This window comes from Glycine max, chromosome 6 (assembly GCF_000004515.6).
Source record: "Glycine max cultivar Williams 82 chromosome 6, Glycine_max_v4.0, whole genome shotgun sequence".
NCBI classification, from domain to species: domain Eukaryota; kingdom Viridiplantae; phylum Streptophyta; class Magnoliopsida; order Fabales; family Fabaceae; genus Glycine; species Glycine max.
The window spans coordinates 47,989,581-48,010,063 of record NC_038242.2 but is presented as its reverse complement, the minus strand read 5'-3'; the positions used below and the strand labels follow the sequence as shown (position 1 = coordinate 48,010,063).

Below are 20,483 nucleotides of genomic sequence, written 5' to 3'. Positions count from 1 at the left end.
GAGTACTTACATAGTATCAATATTGTATCTTTTATCATCTTAGTCTATGTGAGTCTTTTCTATGAAACTCCTCGTCTATTCTTTGAGTTGCATGATGTGTGGCCATATCAAATGGGTGTTACTTGCATCACTCATCAAGATTCTGATATTAGGCATCATCTTACAGGCACTACACAGGGAACCAACTTCATATTTTGCCACCTAGGCATCATCCCTCACCACACCACTTAGGCACCACAATGACTGTTAACACTGACTAGGCATCGCCATACAAGCACTGAACTTGCTTAGGCACCAAGCTCGCTTAGACATTAATTAACAAATGGTTTAATTCAGGCATCCACATGCACTTATGCACCATCACAGTAACTTGAGCGTGACATAAGTATCACACCACAAACACAGAGGAATAATAACCTTTTTTCTGAAACATAGAAGAAAACTTGGATAAATTTGGAGTGAAAGGGAGGGGTGACTTAAAGCAACAAGGAATGAATTACAAGAGATCGTGGCAACAAGGTCACTTCGTCACTTGCTATTCTACAATGTTTGCGATAAAATATTCATAAATATAATCGGAAAGTGCTATAAGAAATTGCCAAAACATGCTATAAAATTTATTAAAAATAACTCAATAAGTAGCTAAAAAATAAGAAAAGATAGGTGCAATGGTAAAAGAAATTATTTTAACTTAGTTGCTAATTAAAAGTTGAAAGTTGTTAAACTATTTTATTAAACTAGTATCGTTTATACAAAAATAAAACTAGAATCGTTTTAAAAAATTATTAATTAAATTAATTGATATATAAAAAATGATATAAAAAGATATATTTATGTGATTATATATAGATTTTATTTTTTATTTTATTTATAAATGGAGGTAATAAAATTGTGGAGCATATGACTTCGTACTAATTATTTAAATTTGTCACTATTAACTTAATATCAGTATCTATATATTAGGCCATTTTATTAATTTTTTATTATTTTTCTCTAAAGGCTAAATATTTTATTAGAAATTAGGGGATTCGCTAGATGGAGTGGATCCTACCTACCTTATGCTGACAAGAATCTAACTAGAAAGAAATTTGGGGTTTCAATGCTTTGGTCAACGCATTGCCGCATATTGTTGCTATTTCTCTAATTCTCTTTGTGGTGGTAGAGGTAGGTATTTTAGAAGGAGCTGCGATTGTGGTTTGGAGTGGGATGAATATTGTAAACAAAAACTACTTATGTGACACAAAGAATTAATCTATATTTAGAGAAAGAAAGATAAAAAAGAGTATAAATTTAATAAATGATATAATGAGATAAAAAAAATTAAGAGTGTTAATTACATGTATATTATACATGAATAAAAAAAAAGTAAAACATTATATAAGTGAGAAAAAGATTCATAAATTTGAATCTTAAAATTTTGAATTAAAAAATTTATCAAATTTACTTATATAATTACTTATAATTCATTGATTTAAATAAAAAATAAGTTAATCATAAAAACCAAAAATTAAAATAATAATATATTATAAGTCTAATTTTTATTTTGGATAACATAAAAAAGTATAAATTAATGAGATAAATGTATTTATTGAATTTTTAATTAAATAAATTATAGGTTAGACAAAATCACTAGCTATATACATTATAATTGCTTTTAATCCTAGCAAGAATAAAAACGATAGTAACGAAACTTTTGCATATGTTTGTTAATGTATCTTTTTATATTATTAGTATTTTTTAAGACATTAATATTTACTTGGGGAGAAGCCATCAATACGGATCTAATTAATGCTTAAGTTTGTATGAATAAGAGTAATGAGGTTGTTAGAATTATTTAGTATGTGGTGATAGATCCCCTTTTATAGGCCTTTTATTTCCTTGTGTTAATATGACAAGGTTGGATGAAAAAAAAAAATGAAGACCTTTATCCGTCAGGCAACTAAATTGTGTAATAATATTTTAAAGAAATAAAATTTATAACTGTTGATTGTCTTTAACTAAAAAAAGAAAAACTAAAATTTAGTTACTTTTAGTAAACTATGTTTGTTTCAATCTCTATCTAATTCTGACACAGATATATAATTTGCAATGCTGATTGATTTCATTTGTACTAGCTGCTTAATTGTTCCCCTTGAAAGAATAAAAACACTTTAGTATATCTACTTCTATATTATTAATATTTAAGCATTCATTTTGGAGAGTCAAACTCTCTCTCCTTCCTCTCTATCAATTCACACACACACACACACATATATATATATATATATATATATATATATATATATATATATATATTCTTTTTCATTATTACATAGTGGTCGTTACAAACAATTTTAGAGAGTAAAATTGATTGTTTAAGATTTTATAATTTTTAAATTATTATTATTGGTATTGTCTTCAAATTTAAACTAAAACTGATTTTATTTTATGTTCTAAAAAAATTATTTTCTTAAAAATATTATTGTTATAATAAGTATACTATTATCTTAAAATTAAATCAATTTTATTAACTTGATTCATTGAAATAACATAATAAAATAATTTTGATTTATAAAATGAAATGGTCATATATATATATATATATAATATTTATTCCATACATTTGGAGGAGTTCAAATACTATTGAATAACGAAACACTATATACTAAAATTATCTTTTTAAAGATCTTAACCTAGCTATTTTGAACCAAACCCGACATTGATTTCATTTTTGTATTTATTAATCGTTAACAATAAAAAAGAAACATATAAGATATTAATGACAAAACTCAAAATTATATTTTTAGTTTCCTTTTAAAAGACCAAACCTACTTTGAACCAAACCCTACCTTAATGTCATTATGTGGCTGTCTTCAAATCTTCCTATATATAAAATACAAATGTTTTGGACTTTTCCATCTTGCTATTTCTTCCTATTATATTAGATTCGGGGTGGATATCTTATGATGTGTTATTTCCATCTTTCTGTGAGTTATGTCTTTCAATAGTTTTTAATTTGTTTGGATGAATCCTAAATAGAAGAGTACGCACCCAAGGTCAACTTAGAAATCTAAAATAAAAAACAATTTTTAGGATAAAAATTGACCGTTTATTATAGATACTGTTCGGCTAAAGTAGATAAAATGATGTAATTCTAGATGTACTTAATTAGTTTGATAAAATAACTATAAACGTTCTTTAGTTTAATATAAGATAAAACGATTGGTACTATGATGTAATCGACACATTATTTGAAAATGCAATTAACTACTAAATAGACGCTGCTGAGTGTTATAAATTCTTTCATGATATCATGTTTTATTCTATAAACTTCAGAAATTTGGATCGAGAGGGGTCCAATGATGGAGAAGCTGCAAATGAGTCCAGAATGGATGACTCCCTTCTGGAAGCAAAAGTGAGGTGTAAAGGATTCAGAAGAAAAATATGCTAAAACACTTTTTTTTTAACGTACTTCTTATTATTACTTAGAATTAGTTAGCAATCATAAAATTAGTAGGTCTGACTCCTTATTTAATATTTTTTATTCATAATTTTATATTTCTTTCCATATAAGAAAAAAACATATTTATACCAAGTAGTTAATATCATTTATTTTATTAATTTTAATTAAAAACTTATTTTTTTCTTAAATTAAATTTTATTAAAGTTAATATATATGATTTTTTTATATATTTGAGATTGGAGAGGGTAGTTTTTAATAAATTTTGGCTAATAAGAAATTGTGTTTTAAAAGGAATGGGCCAATCAAATATTTTGTTAACACTCTTTTTATGACTAAAATGTCACAGGCCACACAAAAAAATGACTAGCATGTCGCATGTGCATTAGTAACAGGTGTCAATAAGCTAGTAAGTCACGTTAATAGTGTATTAACATTTTATATTTGATAACAGAATGTGATAGGATGGGCCTACTGAGGTCCAATTAGGTAGTTTAAAATATTAGAGGCTTAGATATTATCTTTAGATATTATTTAATTTAATTTTATATTTTTTAAAATACTAGATAATGATAAATGTATGGTTGTCATCTATTAGGATTATTATATAATGTAGGATTTGTATTCTATAAGAATCATCAATAAAAAAAATATATTAATTTTATGTTTATCGCTTTTAGTTATAGAATTTAGGAGTAGTTTACTATAGTGTTGTCTTTGAGCCTATCAGAATGCCTAATTGTCTGGAGTTGTTTTATAAGCATGTGTGCAGTGTGCTTCAAAGAGTGATATAATGGAATTGTAATAGGAAGTTTCAGGGGAGGAAAAATAAAACAACTCTTTCTCCTCAAGTCTGTTGTAATTTTGGATGCAGTCTTATTAGATGTCATGAGGTTGTTGTGCTGTGTGATCTTTATTGTCAAGATGCCATCTGGGTAAATGGATAGTAGTGTAGCATGATATAAATGGGAATTTGTTCTCATGATTATGTTGCATATTTTGTAAGCAGATTTCTGATTTCCATAGTAATAGGCTAATAGCATTATTACATAAATTTCACTTGCCTAAAGAAGGAATAGCCTCAACTTTCACTCTAGTCTCTAGACTAGGGAAACACATTATAGTATTAGTAACTTCTTATAGCAGACACTTTATAATCATCTACTTCCACCCAGAAAGGACCATGTAAATAAAAGTTATGGACCCTAGTATGCTAAGATATTTATGACGTGGCAGAGAAGTTGGAAAGAAATCATGGATGGAGCTAGTTGCGGGGTGTAGGGAAGGGATCCAAAAGCCCTATGATCTAGGTGCAAATTGAATGATGCAAACTAAGATGTGTAATTGAGTTTTGAATAATGATCAATACATACTAACTTTTGTTAAATGCTAATGAAGATGAGATGAATGAGATGATGAATGCATCACATTAACTTCTGTTTGAATGGAGGAGAATGTTAGGGGATGTACTCTCTTACCCTCTAACATGCCTTTAGATGGTGGCAAACTGTATAAACTTTCACAAAAGCCTTTACACTGATTTTGGGCCCTGACTTTATTCACATGTTATTTTGGGCCTGACCTTGTAAGTTAATGATTTCTTTTGTTTTTTTTCATATCATTTATGGAACTTCTAATTTATCAAAAAATAAAGTTAAGGATGTTTTCAGGGCTTTAGTTTTGCTTGATTGAAGGGGTTGATTGATAGGAATACACCTCCTATTTGGAGAGTTCATGAGAGGAGGCATACGGCAGTTGTAGGATCACAAATTCATAACCCTTAAGGGCCACTTGATTCACATAGTCACTTTCATTCTGAAGAGTGATAGAAATTAGTTGCTAAAAGACAAATAGTGTGTTTGGTGGTAAAAAATTATAGTGTGTGCAAAATCATGGTGAGTTTACCACAAAAACAATTATTTTTTTCTTCTAAAAATAATATGATAAATTTAGCTTACTATCGATCCAAACACACTAAATATAGGATGATAGGAACTATTGAACCAGCAACATATTGTAATCATTTGTACTCTGTTTCTTGTAATAAAATCATTGATAAGATGGACTTAAGAGATCCAAATAGATGATTATTATAGAGTAAGTAACTTAAAATTATCCTTTGATGTTATTTGATTTTATTTTAAATTCCTAAAATATTAGGTGGTGATACATGTATGATTGTCATCCATTAGGGTTATTATATAATGTAAGGTCTGGTATCAATCATAAAATCTGAAGTTTATCTTGTTTATCTCTTTATAATTTTTATCTAGTATTTAATGATATTTTTCTTAGAGTAGAAGTAGTGTAGCTTCTTCCATCCTAACAACCACTCTTTCAATTTATTTATTTATTTATATGATTTAATGGATTGGAATGGGACAGGGGAAACAGGAGATAGAGAATGAATGGACACAAGAAATTATTTATATCATATTAAAACCATGGTTATCAAAACATAATTGCATTCATATTAGTCTGTTACATAACTAATTGCCAGCCAGTGTGATGTATGTTGTGTGCTAGTTTGCAGATGTAGCATATGTTGTGGGCTTAGATTTGTACACCATAATGCTGCACAAAATCAAACATAGAACTTAACCAAGTTTTACACTTGCCGCGTTCAACAACTTCAGTGTTTTATATGCTTCGTCACTTATCCATCCTTTAAACAGATTCTATTGGACTAAGTTGAATTATGTTATTTAATCCATTAGTTATTAAGCTTATTTTGTATACTTGAAATGCTAATTTAGGCTTGTTAATTGAAAATTTTGGCTATTTTGGCCTGTGGATTTGACATATAAAGGATCCTCTGCATTACACTACTTAGCTCTGCCATTATTCATTTTCAAGCAATCATGTGTTTCCTTTGCTATGTTGCGGAGTGTGTGTGTGGTTTATTGGTTAATCACAACTTTCCCTATTAGCTGTGGCCAAGGTCTTTCATAGTCTCATGTTCAACTATTAAACATTGAGTTCTTCGTATCTAACTCTCAAGATTTTGAGTTAAGGTGTAATATGATGTTTACTTGTTCGAGATTCATTAGTTAAAATTACACTGGTGTTTAGCCCTCGATACCACATCAGTTGTGTTGTATCATACTATTGCCACGTATGCCTGGACACAACATTTACTAAAAGTTTCTTGTTTTTATCCCATCTTACCTTGCTCGAACTGAACATTACCTATTGATTCCTATTTTTTGGGTCAAAAAGGTTGTCCATGGTTTTCTACATGCTCATTATGTGGCAACTGAACATCATAGCACTATATCTTTATGGGCAAAGCTTCATATTTTGCTTTGAATGCTTTCCTTGGTTTAGCTTGAAGGAGTGTGTTGCTTATATTTGTATAGAATTAAATTTACTATTACCATGTATTGTCATGGAGAAGGGTTAATTTAGAAGATATGTTTATTGTAGTCTCTCAAATAAAATAAAAAATGTATTTGTTATCCTTAAAATTTGAAAAATATTCTTTTAGCTTTTTCTTTCAAACAAAATCTTATATTTTTTTAGTTTCTTAAACTCTAGTAGAGGGATTTAAAAAGTATTTTTCGTATTTGAGTGACTAAAAAGTATAAGTTTTTATTTAAAGAATTTAAAAAATAGAATATCTAATTTAAAAAACTAAAAATATAATTAAACCTAAAGAAATATATTAAATATTAACACATTATCAAAGTGAAACTTTAATTAAAGAATAATACCAAACAACATGTATAGTATTGCATTAAGTTTTGTTCTAAAATCAATTGAAAAGTGTCAAATTTTTAATGATTTGAAGGTCATTCCGGCTCTCCATTTATGAGGACATCATTTTTTTTTTTTTCATTTTAAGAATCTCTCATAATATTAATCAATTTACCTTTTACTTCCCAAATGAATAAACACTCACCATCATTTAGGAGTACACAGGTTTTTTCATTTTGAAAATCTCTCGTAACATTAATCAATTTACTCTTACTTCCCAAATGAATAAACACTCACGATAAAAATGTCATACCATAACCCGTTGCTTGAAAACGAGAAAAGAATAATCCGACCAAGTTATCAAAGCGAATTGGTCGTAACTTTAGGTACTAAGTTGAAATCATGACGTGGTCTTCCACGAAATGAAAACTAAAATCCCGAGTAAGAGCCACACGAAAAAATTATAATAAAATGTCTATGCTTGAATTTTTATTTAATTAGGGCTTCCCCATTAAACAAATATTCTGAGAAAGTAAAAGTTCGAGTTTTATAGCCTTCGATTTCCTAGGTTTGTTTTGAAATATGAGAACTTTAGTCGGGTCTATTTTTTTTTTTTTAAATAAAATAAATTAAATATTTTCTAACAGTATTTGTACAAATTAGCTTCTCTAAAATATTGATGGTATAGGAAAAAAATCCAAGTTACACATCAATTAAAAGTAAAATCAAGTTAGAATATTTAAATGAGAAACAATTCTCACTTTTAAGTTAATTTTTGGGTTGAGTTACATCAAAATTCTTAACATATTCTAAGATAACATCAGAGAGTATCAAAGATTAATTCAAAGAGTCACTCATCATATTATTCATGTATCAAGGCTAAGAGGTGCTCGGATGAGGGAGTGTATTAGGAAAAATCCTAGTCCCATATTGGCTAAAGATAAAGTTAAATTAGAGTATATAATGAGAGACAATCATCACCTTTTGAGTTAGTTTTTGAAATTGAGTTAGATCAAAATTAGTCCTAAACTTACTTTTTAAGATCCTAAGAGATAAAAATATTATAATAAAAATTGTAAAGTGATGATTATTGATTAAGAATTGACGGTTGTGATTATGATAAAATATAATTTTTAAGTATATTTAAGTTCTTTATTTCTAAATTTTTTCTATTTTTTTTGTTTATACTCATTTATAATTTTTTCAAACAAGCTTTTTATAAAATATTTCTTTTTCTATATATATTCTCTATGATATTCAATTTTCTTTTAGGCTCTTTATGATATTTTTCTTTTGATAATTTTAAATATTATGAATATTATAAGATATTGATTTATATTGTTTAAGTATGTACATATTCAATATTGTTGGGATGTGACAACAATTTCAGATGACACATCTCGACTTTGACTTATACAACAACACATTTGTATTATTAGAGAGTTGATAAGATTACAGAGTATGAATATGAACACGTAACTTACAAAACCTAATGAAAAAAAAACATATTTATGAGATTGTTTAGAGGTATATCATGTATAATATAATAAAGGACGGCTGCTTGATCCTCTTTAGGTTCAAGATTAGGTAAAGTTGGAAAAGACTCAGAGGGAGGTTTGAGTTTAGGATATTTATCTCTCTGATATTTTTGATGTAAAATAAATATATAAGTTTTTTACCTTGATTATGAATTGTACTCCATGCACAATTGCAAAGTGATCCAGTTCCAATATGTGGCTGCATAAGAGGAGGGAGAAGCCGGCAATGCTTGAGCATGAATGCATGATTCCATCATTCATAATTTAAATTTTAAAGTAAGCTATTGTTTAAGGTTGGTGACGTGTAGTATTGTTTAAGCTATTGTTCTTCACCATAATTGGCTTTCACGTCCCTTGAGAAGTCAATCAATGTGCGAGTATGACTTATCTATAGTTATTTATTAAAATCAAGATATTAGTTTTAATTTATAAGAATATTATACTCGCTTAGCTTACAAAGTTATAACATCTATGATAAATATTTTCATTAAATTGATAATTTTATTTATTTCTTTAGTTAATGTTTATTTTTACTAACATTAAATATAGTAAAATGTTTATAAACCACTACTAAATTATTTTTTATTAAGTAGAATAATTTTTTTATATTTATAAATTTTAAAAGTTTTGAATATCTATACTTTCTAAAAAGATATTTTTTTATACCCATGAGATTAGTTTAGAGTATCTATTAGTTCTTTGCTAAATTTGATTTGTTACATTTAGTATAGTATTTTCTTTTAATTATATTTTTTCATTAACAAATTTTGAAAGATTAAATTCACTATCATTCGGACGAACAATGATTGGCCATTAAAATAGTTTTTTTAATTAAATTAATTTGATATAATTTTTGTAATTGAATATTTTACATTTTATCAATGTATGCCTTTAACACTTATTAATATTGTTTTCATTCTTCCCCTTTCTCCACGTGACGGGGCATGGTTTTACTGCAGACAACTCATGTAATAATTACATATATTTTTTTATGAGTATCTAATTTTATATATATGATCATACTTCATGTCTTTAATTATATCGAAAGTCACGTCATGTGAGTACCAACTTCAATATTTGTTCGTATCTTGGGATTAACTACTTATTAGTCAAATTGAACATAAAACAAATTAAATTTCAATACATAAAATAGTTTTAGATTCAAATGTAAGAGAAGCTATTTTTATTAAGAGGTTTAATTTTATTGCACACAAAAATTGTAACATGTTTTAAAGGAGTATTAATTAATAATATGTAAAATATAAATTTTTTACATTAACCAGATACTGTTTTTGTCTTGTGAGAATCCGAAATATCAAACTTAAGCTTAAGCTGAGCTACCACATCAGTTACACATTTAAACTCAAATAATAAAACACAATTTTTTTATATATTTAATTACATGATATTATTCAAATTTTTATTTGATTATATAGAGGCAAAATTAATTGTATTATAGATTATATAAGTTTGACTAAATAATATATTTTAATATTATCATTCATGTCCGATGCATGGATTTTGATCGTTATGATCATCAACCTTTGGTTTTAACTTCCGTTTATTACGTCATTATTAAAAATTAAATATATTAGCTGGCAGTTTGCAGTAATATTAAGACCTAGCAACAGTGACGGACCTATGTTGTTTCCAAGCAGTGTAATTATATCTCCTATTTTTTAAAATTTATTAAATTTATAAATAATATCTTATATTTTTATATTTTATTTGATTTATATTTATATAATTAAATCTATTAATTTTATTTTTTATAATTTATTCCACTAACTTAAGGTATTAGATCTGATACTGTAGAACAAGAGGATAATAATATTGTCGGTGCCCATTGTTGTTTTGAAGGAATGAATCACAAATTCCAGAAAAAAGCAAGATTCCGTTAGATTACAGTTCGCCGACAACTGGGTATATATGTTTATTTCTTTTTCAAAGATTAATAACGTTTTTAATTTTAACGTTTCAATTTATGTACGGTTTTAATTTCTGAAATATTTCTTTTACAGGAATTCCTGAAACCTTAGTTATATATCTTTAGTTTTTATAATATTTTGATTATTGAAATTGAGTCTCACATTCTTTATATAATTTAATAATTAAAATGTAAGTGAAATAAAATATCGCATTAACTTATATAGATTGACAAAGAAAAAATATATAAACTAAAAACATGACTTTTTTTATTGCTTATACTACTTTATTTAATAACAATCTAAAATAGTTTTTTAGTTTTATATAATTATCTGCTCGTAACATATTTTGATATATTATTAAATGAATTTAACAATACAATTATCATTGGAAGAAATAATTTTTTTTAATAATATTAACATATTGCCAAATGATATTTTAAAAAAGCTGTAATATATGTAAATATCTAAATGCATATAATTTTTTTATTTGAGGAATGAAATGCCAACAATTAAGCAACATATAAAAATTATGTTGCCGAGAAGAGTCAACACTCAACAAGACATTGTTTATGGCTTTTTTTTTTTTTTTTTTTTACAATAGACATTGTTTATGCTAATTGCCTAATTTTATATTTTCAGATCTTAAATTAATACAGACTTTAAAAATAAACGAATTTGCAAAAATTTACAGTGATTAAAGCAATACAAGAAGTTGGCCAAATAATTGAGAATGTGGTCTCGATCATTAAATTTGAACCTTAATTGCCCACTTAAATAATTTCTTTAGGAGTGAAAATTGACCAGAAAAATTGTATAAGTCCTGAGCTCTCACAATTTAGAAATTATCATCACGATTATATATTCAAAGCAAAAAGTCAACTATCATTCATCTAGACTGAGAAGCCGAGAAACTTATCTTGGAAAAGAAAAAGATATTTGTTTTTCTTTTGAATTTGTTAGAATTGTTCAAAGCAGTTTACATAAAACCACGCGTATGCTTGATTAAGGAAAGTCCCTTCACAACTAAATCAACAAATCATAATACTAATACATAATAAATTACTCAATCTTTCACATCATATTTTCTCCTTTGAAAGCTGTGTCTTATTTCTAATGAATAGATTCCACGTCAGCTTTTAAATTCAGGCGATTATCACGAAATAATTCAAGTTAACATTGTCTTGTCCCCATATATAATTTTCTCTTTTTATAATTAGAATGCTTTGCATAGATAATAAAAACAAATTTATATATTTTTCTCAAATAATAATAAAAAATATTCCATATTAATCATATTGTAAAAACATATAATTTATTCTAAGATAATTATCATTTTAATTTTTAACGTAGCATTAATTATTTTTTATTTATATTTCTTATAATACTAATCATAAGAGTTAAAAAATAATATAATAATAAAATTTATTTTATAAAAAAAATTATTTTTATATCTATTTATTAATTTTTCTTATTTAATGTAAAATATTATATTTTAGAATGAGGGAGTAATATATTTTAGAAAGTTACAAGCATATTTGTTGCGATGAAAGCGCCATTTAAGCTTAATAAAGTGGGGTGGGGGGTGTCAAATCCTCAAACCATGTGAATTGTGATGCATGACAATGAAATAAATATTGAAGAAAGATTGAAACTTGAGTTGCTTGAGCTTTTAATTTACTTGCGTGACATAAAGGGTTGGCCCCTCTTGTTGCCTAGTTCTGCCCTTTAATTTCGGGAGGTTATTCTTTCATTCTTTTTAGTTTTAGTTTCAGTTTTCAGACTTTCAGATCCAAAGGCCAAATCTTAGGGTCATGACTTTGGTGTTGATGAGTCTTGGATATGTCATATGATTGTCCAACCAAACCAAACAAAAACGAAAAAACAGCACCCTTGTAACTCAAAGGTAGCAACTTGAGACAGTTTTCTCAAGTTCGAACATCTAAGAGAACACAAGGTCCAATTGGAATCCGAATTAAGTTGATGGGGTTCCAAGAAAACGGGAATGGGGAAATGGGGTTGTCTGGAATCCCCTTGGGAGCAAAGAACAAGTACAAGAGGATGACCTCTGAGCTTCCTGACGACAACGATGATGTTTTTTTGCACCAACAGCAAGTGGAAGAGAGGAGGAGCAGTACCAGGAAATATGTTATTGCCTGTGCCATCTTTGCTTCTCTCAACAATGTCCTTCTTGGCTATGGTAAGTTTGAAAAGTCTCTTGATTTTTTATTCAGTTTTGTGGAAACCGTCTTCAGCTACCTCTCTTTGATTTCGTTGCTGCATTTTTCCATTGACTATTCTTTTTAGAATTAGATTGTGTCGGTGTGATAGTTTTTATCAACAATTCATTCATTTCCCACCTTGTCCTTTGTTCTGTGGTTCATCTAGATCAACGTTGTTTCATATGTGATTTATCTTTGCATTTCTAGTATCTATGAAATAGATCTACCAAACTTCGGGTTCAGGACTGGCAGTCTACCGTCAACCGATTAGAAATCATCGTTAGTATACTTTTAAGGTAGTTATTATATAAATCAACAAACTTACCTTACATGATAATTGGTGATTGAATGACATTGTGGGTACATAGATTATGTACTCTTTATCTATTATGGGGATTCTAGTGTGAAGATTGTTTTGATCTTAAATTTAAATTCCGGGGCTGTTTTGGAATGAGTCAAAGTTGACATGATTTGTTCTGTGGATTTTGCAGATGTAGGTGTCATGAGTGGAGCTGTTATATTTATCAAAGAAGATCTGAAGATATCTGAGGTTCAGGTCGAGTTTTTGATTGGTATTCTTAGCATTATTTCTCTATTCGGTAGCCTTGGTGGTGGAAGAACATCAGATATTATTGGTAGAAAATGGACAATGGCCTTGGCTGCAGTTGTCTTCCAAATGGGTGGACTCACAATGACTCTTGCCCCTTCGTATGCAGTACTAATGGTTGGAAGATTTCTAGCTGGAATTGGAATAGGATTTGGAGTTATGATTTCCCCTATATATATTGCTGAGATATCACCAAATCTAAATAGAGGCTCTCTCACCGCCTTCCCAGAGATTTTCATAAATGTAGGAATTATGCTTGGTTATGTGTCAAATTACGCGTTTTCTGGCCTTTCAGCACACATAAGTTGGAGAGTAATGCTAGCAGTGGGCATTTTGCCCTCAGTGTTCATTGGCTTTGCCCTTTTCGTTATCCCCGAATCACCAAGGTGGTTGGTAATGCAGAACCGCATAGACGAAGCAAGATCTGTGCTGTTGAAGACAAATGAAGATGAGAAAGAAGTGGAGGAGAGGCTTGCAGAAATACAGCAAGCTGCTGGATTTGCCAATTCTGATAAGTATGATGATAAACCAGTGTGGCGTGAGCTGCTGTTTCCTCCTCCTCCTCTTCGGCGAATGCTGATCACTGGACTTGGAATTCAGTGTTTCCAACAGATCTCAGGAATCGATGCAACTGTGTATTACAGTCCTGAAATTTTCCAAGCAGCTGGTATTGAGGACAATTCAAAACTTCTAGCTGCTACTGTTGCTGTAGGCATATCAAAGACTATTTTTATTTTGGTAGCAATCATTCTCATTGATAAACTAGGTAGGAAGCCACTTCTCATGATAAGCACAATTGGGATGACAGTTTGTTTGTTCTGTATGGGGGCTACTCTTGCTTTGCTTGGAAAAGGGTCATTTGCGATTGCATTGTCTATTCTGTTTGTTTGCGGGAATGTAGCATTCTTCTCAGTTGGATTAGGCCCTGTGTGCTGGGTTTTGACTTCTGAAATCTTCCCTTTGCGTGTGCGTGCTCAAGCATCTGCACTTGGAGCTGTGGCTAATAGGGTCTGCAGCGGCCTTGTGGCCATGTCTTTTCTTTCTGTGTCTGAGGCAATTAGTGTTGCTGGAACATTCTTTGCGTTTTCTGCAATTTCGGCTCTTGCCATTGCCTTTGTCGTCACACTAGTTCCTGAAACCAAAGGGAAGTCACTGGAGCAGATAGAGATGATGTTTCAGAATGAGTATGAGATTCAAGGGAAAGAAACGGAGCTAGGAGATGTTGAACAACTTGTGCAGAACCAAACTGATTTAACAAATTAATTGATTAATTAGCCCCTGCCTTTATGCGACTCTTATGGATTTGTTATTCCATGGTTACACATCTTTCACTTGTTATGTCTAAGGCTCTATGCATGCTACTTGTGATTCAGTGGAGGATATTCCTGGCAAGAATATATGATCTTCTGCACCAGAAAATTTGAGATATGTGAGTTGGGGACACAAGGAAACATGAAGATAAAATGCACTCTAAACTTTTCCTAGTTGAACAATTATTCTTATTTTTTTTTTTATCTACATTAAAGTCAATTATAGCATTGTATATGGAGGGAGATTTTTGGTGGAGACGATCATGTCTCCATATGGTCCTTTGGGATGTCCTGAGACTGATTATAGTGCCATTATTACAATGTGTTCATGAGGAATGTCTGTAATTAAGATGGAAATTCTTTAACAGATAATATTCTATTATTCAACTTCGGTATCTGAATTGTGATAATCTTGAGATATCAAAGCATATATATAAGTTGCAGTTTTATAATGTGATTGGCACCAAACTGTCGTTTTTCTTTTATCAAATAAGTTCAGTGAACAAGTAGTATTTACTATGGCTTCGTCTTGTAAGTACAATTTTTTTCGATCTATAGGAATTGAAGATATGTACCAAGAAGTTTATAATAAGTCACGCACCTTCTTCAACTAACTAAACTATATCTCTTCATCCTGTAAGTACAGTTTAAAAGTTACAATAAAGATTATTTAGTAAAAACTATCCAATAAGAAATGCAGAACTTGGTTTGTTACTACTGCTAATTCCTAAAGTTGTATATTTGTTAAATGAACTTCCAGAATGTACAAATGAACTTACAGATCCAAAACTTATGGAGATATTAGTTCTATTGTATATCACTATATCTACTCTAGAGACTTTTTTACAGGTACAGATGAAACTTTCTTTTTTATTGAAAGGTTCCCGTGATGAACATGAATATCCTCTTACCTATAATGGTAGTTGTGATATGAAAAGAATGGTTGATGACTTCAATTGCTGTCATATGATTGGAGTTATGTTTTCATTCTTCATTGTTGCTGAATCAGATTTTTGGGGGTTAATTACGGAAATGGGTAGATTTAAAAAAAAACACCATAATGCTTATTTTTTTAAAAATTACGAAAATGGATAAATAATATTTTGATATACGATTTCACAACAAAAAAATCGTGTATCAAAGCACGATTTTACTTTTCAGAGAACTGAAATCGTATGTTAAAATACGATTTCATTCTTTTCCTTTTTCTAATGGAATCGTATGGTGGAACACCATTTCTATATTTTTTTCTTTTTAAAAAATTGAAATTGTATTGTAGTGCACCATTTCAGTTATGTTTTTTTAAATGAGTTTTATTTTTATGTTAAATTTCTGATTTTTTATTTTTTTTTAAAAAAATAATATATCAAAAATAAAGTGGTATATAGACAAAATTTATAAGTTGAACAATATATAGTAATTAATTATGCTTGAAAGATTAAAAATTACAAAATATTTGATATAATTCATTGCTTATATGGACAATTATCACAATGATGACCTTCATTTTGACACATTGAATATTTCTTCGACCTATTTGAAACTGGTTCATTCATTTCATTATGTATGCGACTAGTAATTGGCTTGCCTGATTTAAAATCATCGCATGTTAGGATCAGGAACAAAATTTAAACCCATATATTAAGACCAGTAATCTTTATTTCCAGGGGAGTGGAAGTGAAGTTCATAAGTCTTATAAATGTTTTGCAACTTGTATACAAGACCAACAAACAAGTCAATAGGTGACAAGATGAACAAACTATAATAATAAGAGAGCAAGGTAGTTCCAATGCCTAAAATTCCCCACAGTCACACCACCATTCATTTAGTTTAATAGTATAGGTCATTGCTCATCGGCCTAATTGGGAATTTACTAGTTCTTTTCACCATTCATCATGGACAAAGATATTTGCATGAAAATTCACAATACATGCAATGATATATATCGAAAATTATACGTTATATATCACTCACGAGTTACCACCTATTGAGAAAGTAAGTATGGAATATGATATAATATAACTTTATATTTTATTACTTAAATATTATATCTAATTATGCATATTTTTTTACATCAGGATGAGCCACAAGTAGAATTGAGTTATCAACCCGTTAGCTCTTCTTGATATATGCCCCCATCATCAATTTCTATTAACAATTCCTGTTATAAAAAAAAACAATATCATGTTAAAATAAATAATTTCTTGAATAATTAAAAAAACATGTTGAAATGGTATGTATATATATGATTTTAAATTTTATTAATAAAAAATTAAAAAAACTAAAATGGTATGTGGATATACAATTTTAATGTAATCACTTTTTAAAAATAAAATCATGCTTTGAAATATGATCTTATTTTTATAATTTTTTAAAATATACCCATTATGATAATTTTTTTTTAAAAAATTACCCCATTATAATACAAGAGCCGATTTGTGATCCTATTGGACATACCGAATCTATTAAAATATGAAAGGAGAAAAAAAAAATAGAGTAATACCGTGTCCATTACAAGTGGAGTTTTCTAAGGTGGATACCCACATAAAGTTAAAACGTTTTAGTCATATAAATATAAAAATATATTCAAAAGCTTATTAATTTTTAAATATTAACAGTAGATAATATCTAAAACATATAAAAATGAAAATTTTACATAAAATATGTTCATAAATCATGGAAGAAGAATACAGAATCTACGTTATGAGTGTAATATTTACAGCAAATGGTGATACAAATTATCTTTACTTGAAATGATATTAACATGCATCTAAATTAGAATATATATATATATATATATATATATATATATATATATATATAAACTAAATAATTACTATTAACAAAAAAATTAATTAATATACACATGATCTTTATCAAGATAAAATAATGGGGTTGTTTCAAACGGTGGGTAACACACTATTACTTATGATGTAGTAATTGATGATAGTTCTAATTCTCTGCAATTGGACAAAATCACAGCTGGTAAGCCAGATCCTATGGGTGACACACAATTAATGCTCGCTTGAATAAGTAGCAAATTTCATAAAATTTTTTTATAGCAAATGCGTTGAAATAAGCATTAAAGTGTGATTAAAAGCTTCTAATGCAATTCTTTGAATAAGTCTATAAGCTTTACTTTAAATATTCTCTAACAAGTACATATGTATATATATAATCTTAAAATATTTTATTTTAATTATAATTATAAAAAAAATAATATATTAATAAAAATATATGAAAATACAATACACTTTTGCCTTTGTTTTTATTTTTTTTTTGCACCCAAGTTAAACTTCGTGTTTGTGTGAGTGTATAAGATAAATAAAATTATGACTGAATCAACATAATAACGAACTTTATATACTGCCACATGAATATTGTGCACTATTACTGCATTAGACTTATAATTAACTTGGAAGTTTATAAATTTTCTTATTTCGAAAAGTTCTGGTCATGGTTATAATGTTTTATAATTATTTTGCAATGTTTTATACTCGATTATTTTAAAAGTTTTTTAATTGAATTATAGTTATATTTATAATAATTGTTTTTATTTATTAGTTTTTATAATTAATTAATTTAATTGCGATTAACGAATACATACATAAACACTTAGCTACCCGCCCAACAAGTACAAAGTACAACTATTAAAACTATTGTTTCATTCCCAAAAAAAACTACTATTTTAAATAAACAACTATTAACACTATTGGCCACTTTTTTTAAGAGAAAACTATTACTGACTCAAAAATATATGTGTAGGTGAAGGTATTTATGTTACCCAAAAGACATTTTTTTATTAACTAAACATTTTATTTGATTATTTGGTAAATAATTTTTTAGTAGTTTTTAAGTATATTTTAACATTATTTTTTTTAATTTATTTCTACTTTTATATTCTTGATATATTTATTTATTTATTCATTATATTTTATTTTAAATAAAATGTTTTTAATTAATAAATTAATTTTTTAATTTTCAACTTTCAATTAAGTAACTTTTTAATTTATAACTAACTTTTCAATTAATTTTATGTGTTTATAAAGACGGATAAAATAGTATCAACCCATGCATAGCTATTGTCATCCCTAATTAGTTGACCGTCCTCTGAATTTTTATCAAATACAGTACATTAAATAGTTAAGGTTGTTGTATACTAATTAATATATAGAAGAGACGTGAAAAAATTATTCTCATGAAGATAGAAATACTTTTTCATAAATAAAAATTTATATATATCATCTTATTAATTATTATGTCACTACTCTTTTATTGTTCCTTCAGGATACATAAATTTTTCCAACCCACAAATTTTGTTCCTCCTCCCAATTAATGTATCCACAATTTAATTTAAGGTTAATTTCATAGAACATATGGGGAGGGGAAGATGGATGTAACGAGAGTTTTCATAATAACAATATTTTAGTAATTATAATATATATTTTCAGAAAAAAAATTGAACAAAACATATGTTTTAATTATTCCTATGAATATAAAAATAATCTCAATCAATTTTAATAGTTAACCAAATATATTTTTTAATAATACTCGAGAATAATTTTTGCATGTTATATTTCCAGGATTAAAAAACTTATCCGTAAAAGAAACGCCCCTATCAGGATAGAAATGATCATGAAAGAGTTTAATGATAGTAAATAGGCACCATTATTCATGACAAAATAAATGAAACTAATAGGTTATGATATTTTGTAATTGAAATATTTGATTATTAATTCAATATGAAAATATTTTAAAATTATTATTTTTAACAATTTCTTAAAAAGTGGCTATTTTCGTAAAACAATTAATAAATTCAAACTAGCACAAAGAACATTAATTTAAGAAAATGTTTTGTTTTGATAATGGTAGGGAATTTGATAACTTGCAGGAGTTCTTCTAGCTGTTACCATTGTACACGAAAAAAGTTATTAACATGAGTGACAAAATGCAAATAAAAAGTGATAATCAAAATATACAATATTTTAAAGCATTCAATAATATCAAATCTATAGTTATTAAAGATTAGAAAGAAGAGGTGAAACATGAGTCATAAATAATTTCACAAAATTTTATGAACAATAAAGTTTTTCTCTTTAAGTATTTAACATAATTATAAATCTAAATATTATATTTAAGATCACGGTTAAGTTAAAATAATCGTAAATAGGTTCATCTCATGTTCAATTAATTATTGTAATCTCTCTAATTTTTCAATAAGATCCATTAAAAAACAAAATTCTTTTTTCTTATAATATTAAGTCAATAATTAACTTATAGTATAAATAATATCGAATAATTATAATCGTACATATACTTTCTTCATCTAATTTTCATTTTATTTTTATTCGCAACTTATTATATTTATTATTTTTTCAACCTTTTCTTTTTCCAATCTTTTCTCACTCCACTCCACTCTGTTTGAGTTGGATGTTGATACTCTGCAAATTGCAAAATAGAATGATGGTAGACTTTATTTTTGGAAAGAGTGTTAATTATTTGACACCCATAAATTCTAAATTATATCACCTATCATATTTATTTATCTTTTCTTTTATCATATTTATACTTGTTTCTTTTTTCTTTCTTTTTCTCTCAAAGATGTTAACTAGCTTTGGTGGTAAAAAAATCTCTTTTTCTTTTGAGAGAAGACAGAAGAGATAGATAAAAAATAGTAATAAATATAAGATGATGTAATAAAAAAAGTGAGATACAAATAAGATGAATGAGAAAGTAGATGCAAAAT

At 27.7% G+C, this 20,483-nt stretch overlaps 1 protein-coding gene across 1 annotated transcript; it reads left to right on the top strand.

The window, feature by feature from the left end:
• Positions 1-12,141: 12,141 nt before the first annotated feature.
• LOC100812224 (probable polyol transporter 4) lies at positions 12,142-15,124 on the top strand. Its single transcript, XM_003527395.4, has 2 exons — positions 12,142-12,798; positions 13,312-15,124. Exons 1-2 carry the CDS (start codon positions 12,582-12,584, stop codon positions 14,688-14,690), a joined length of 1,596 nt encoding a protein of 531 aa, XP_003527443.1. The 5' UTR covers positions 12,142-12,581; the 3' UTR covers positions 14,691-15,124.
• Positions 15,125-20,483: the final 5,359 nt, after the last annotated feature.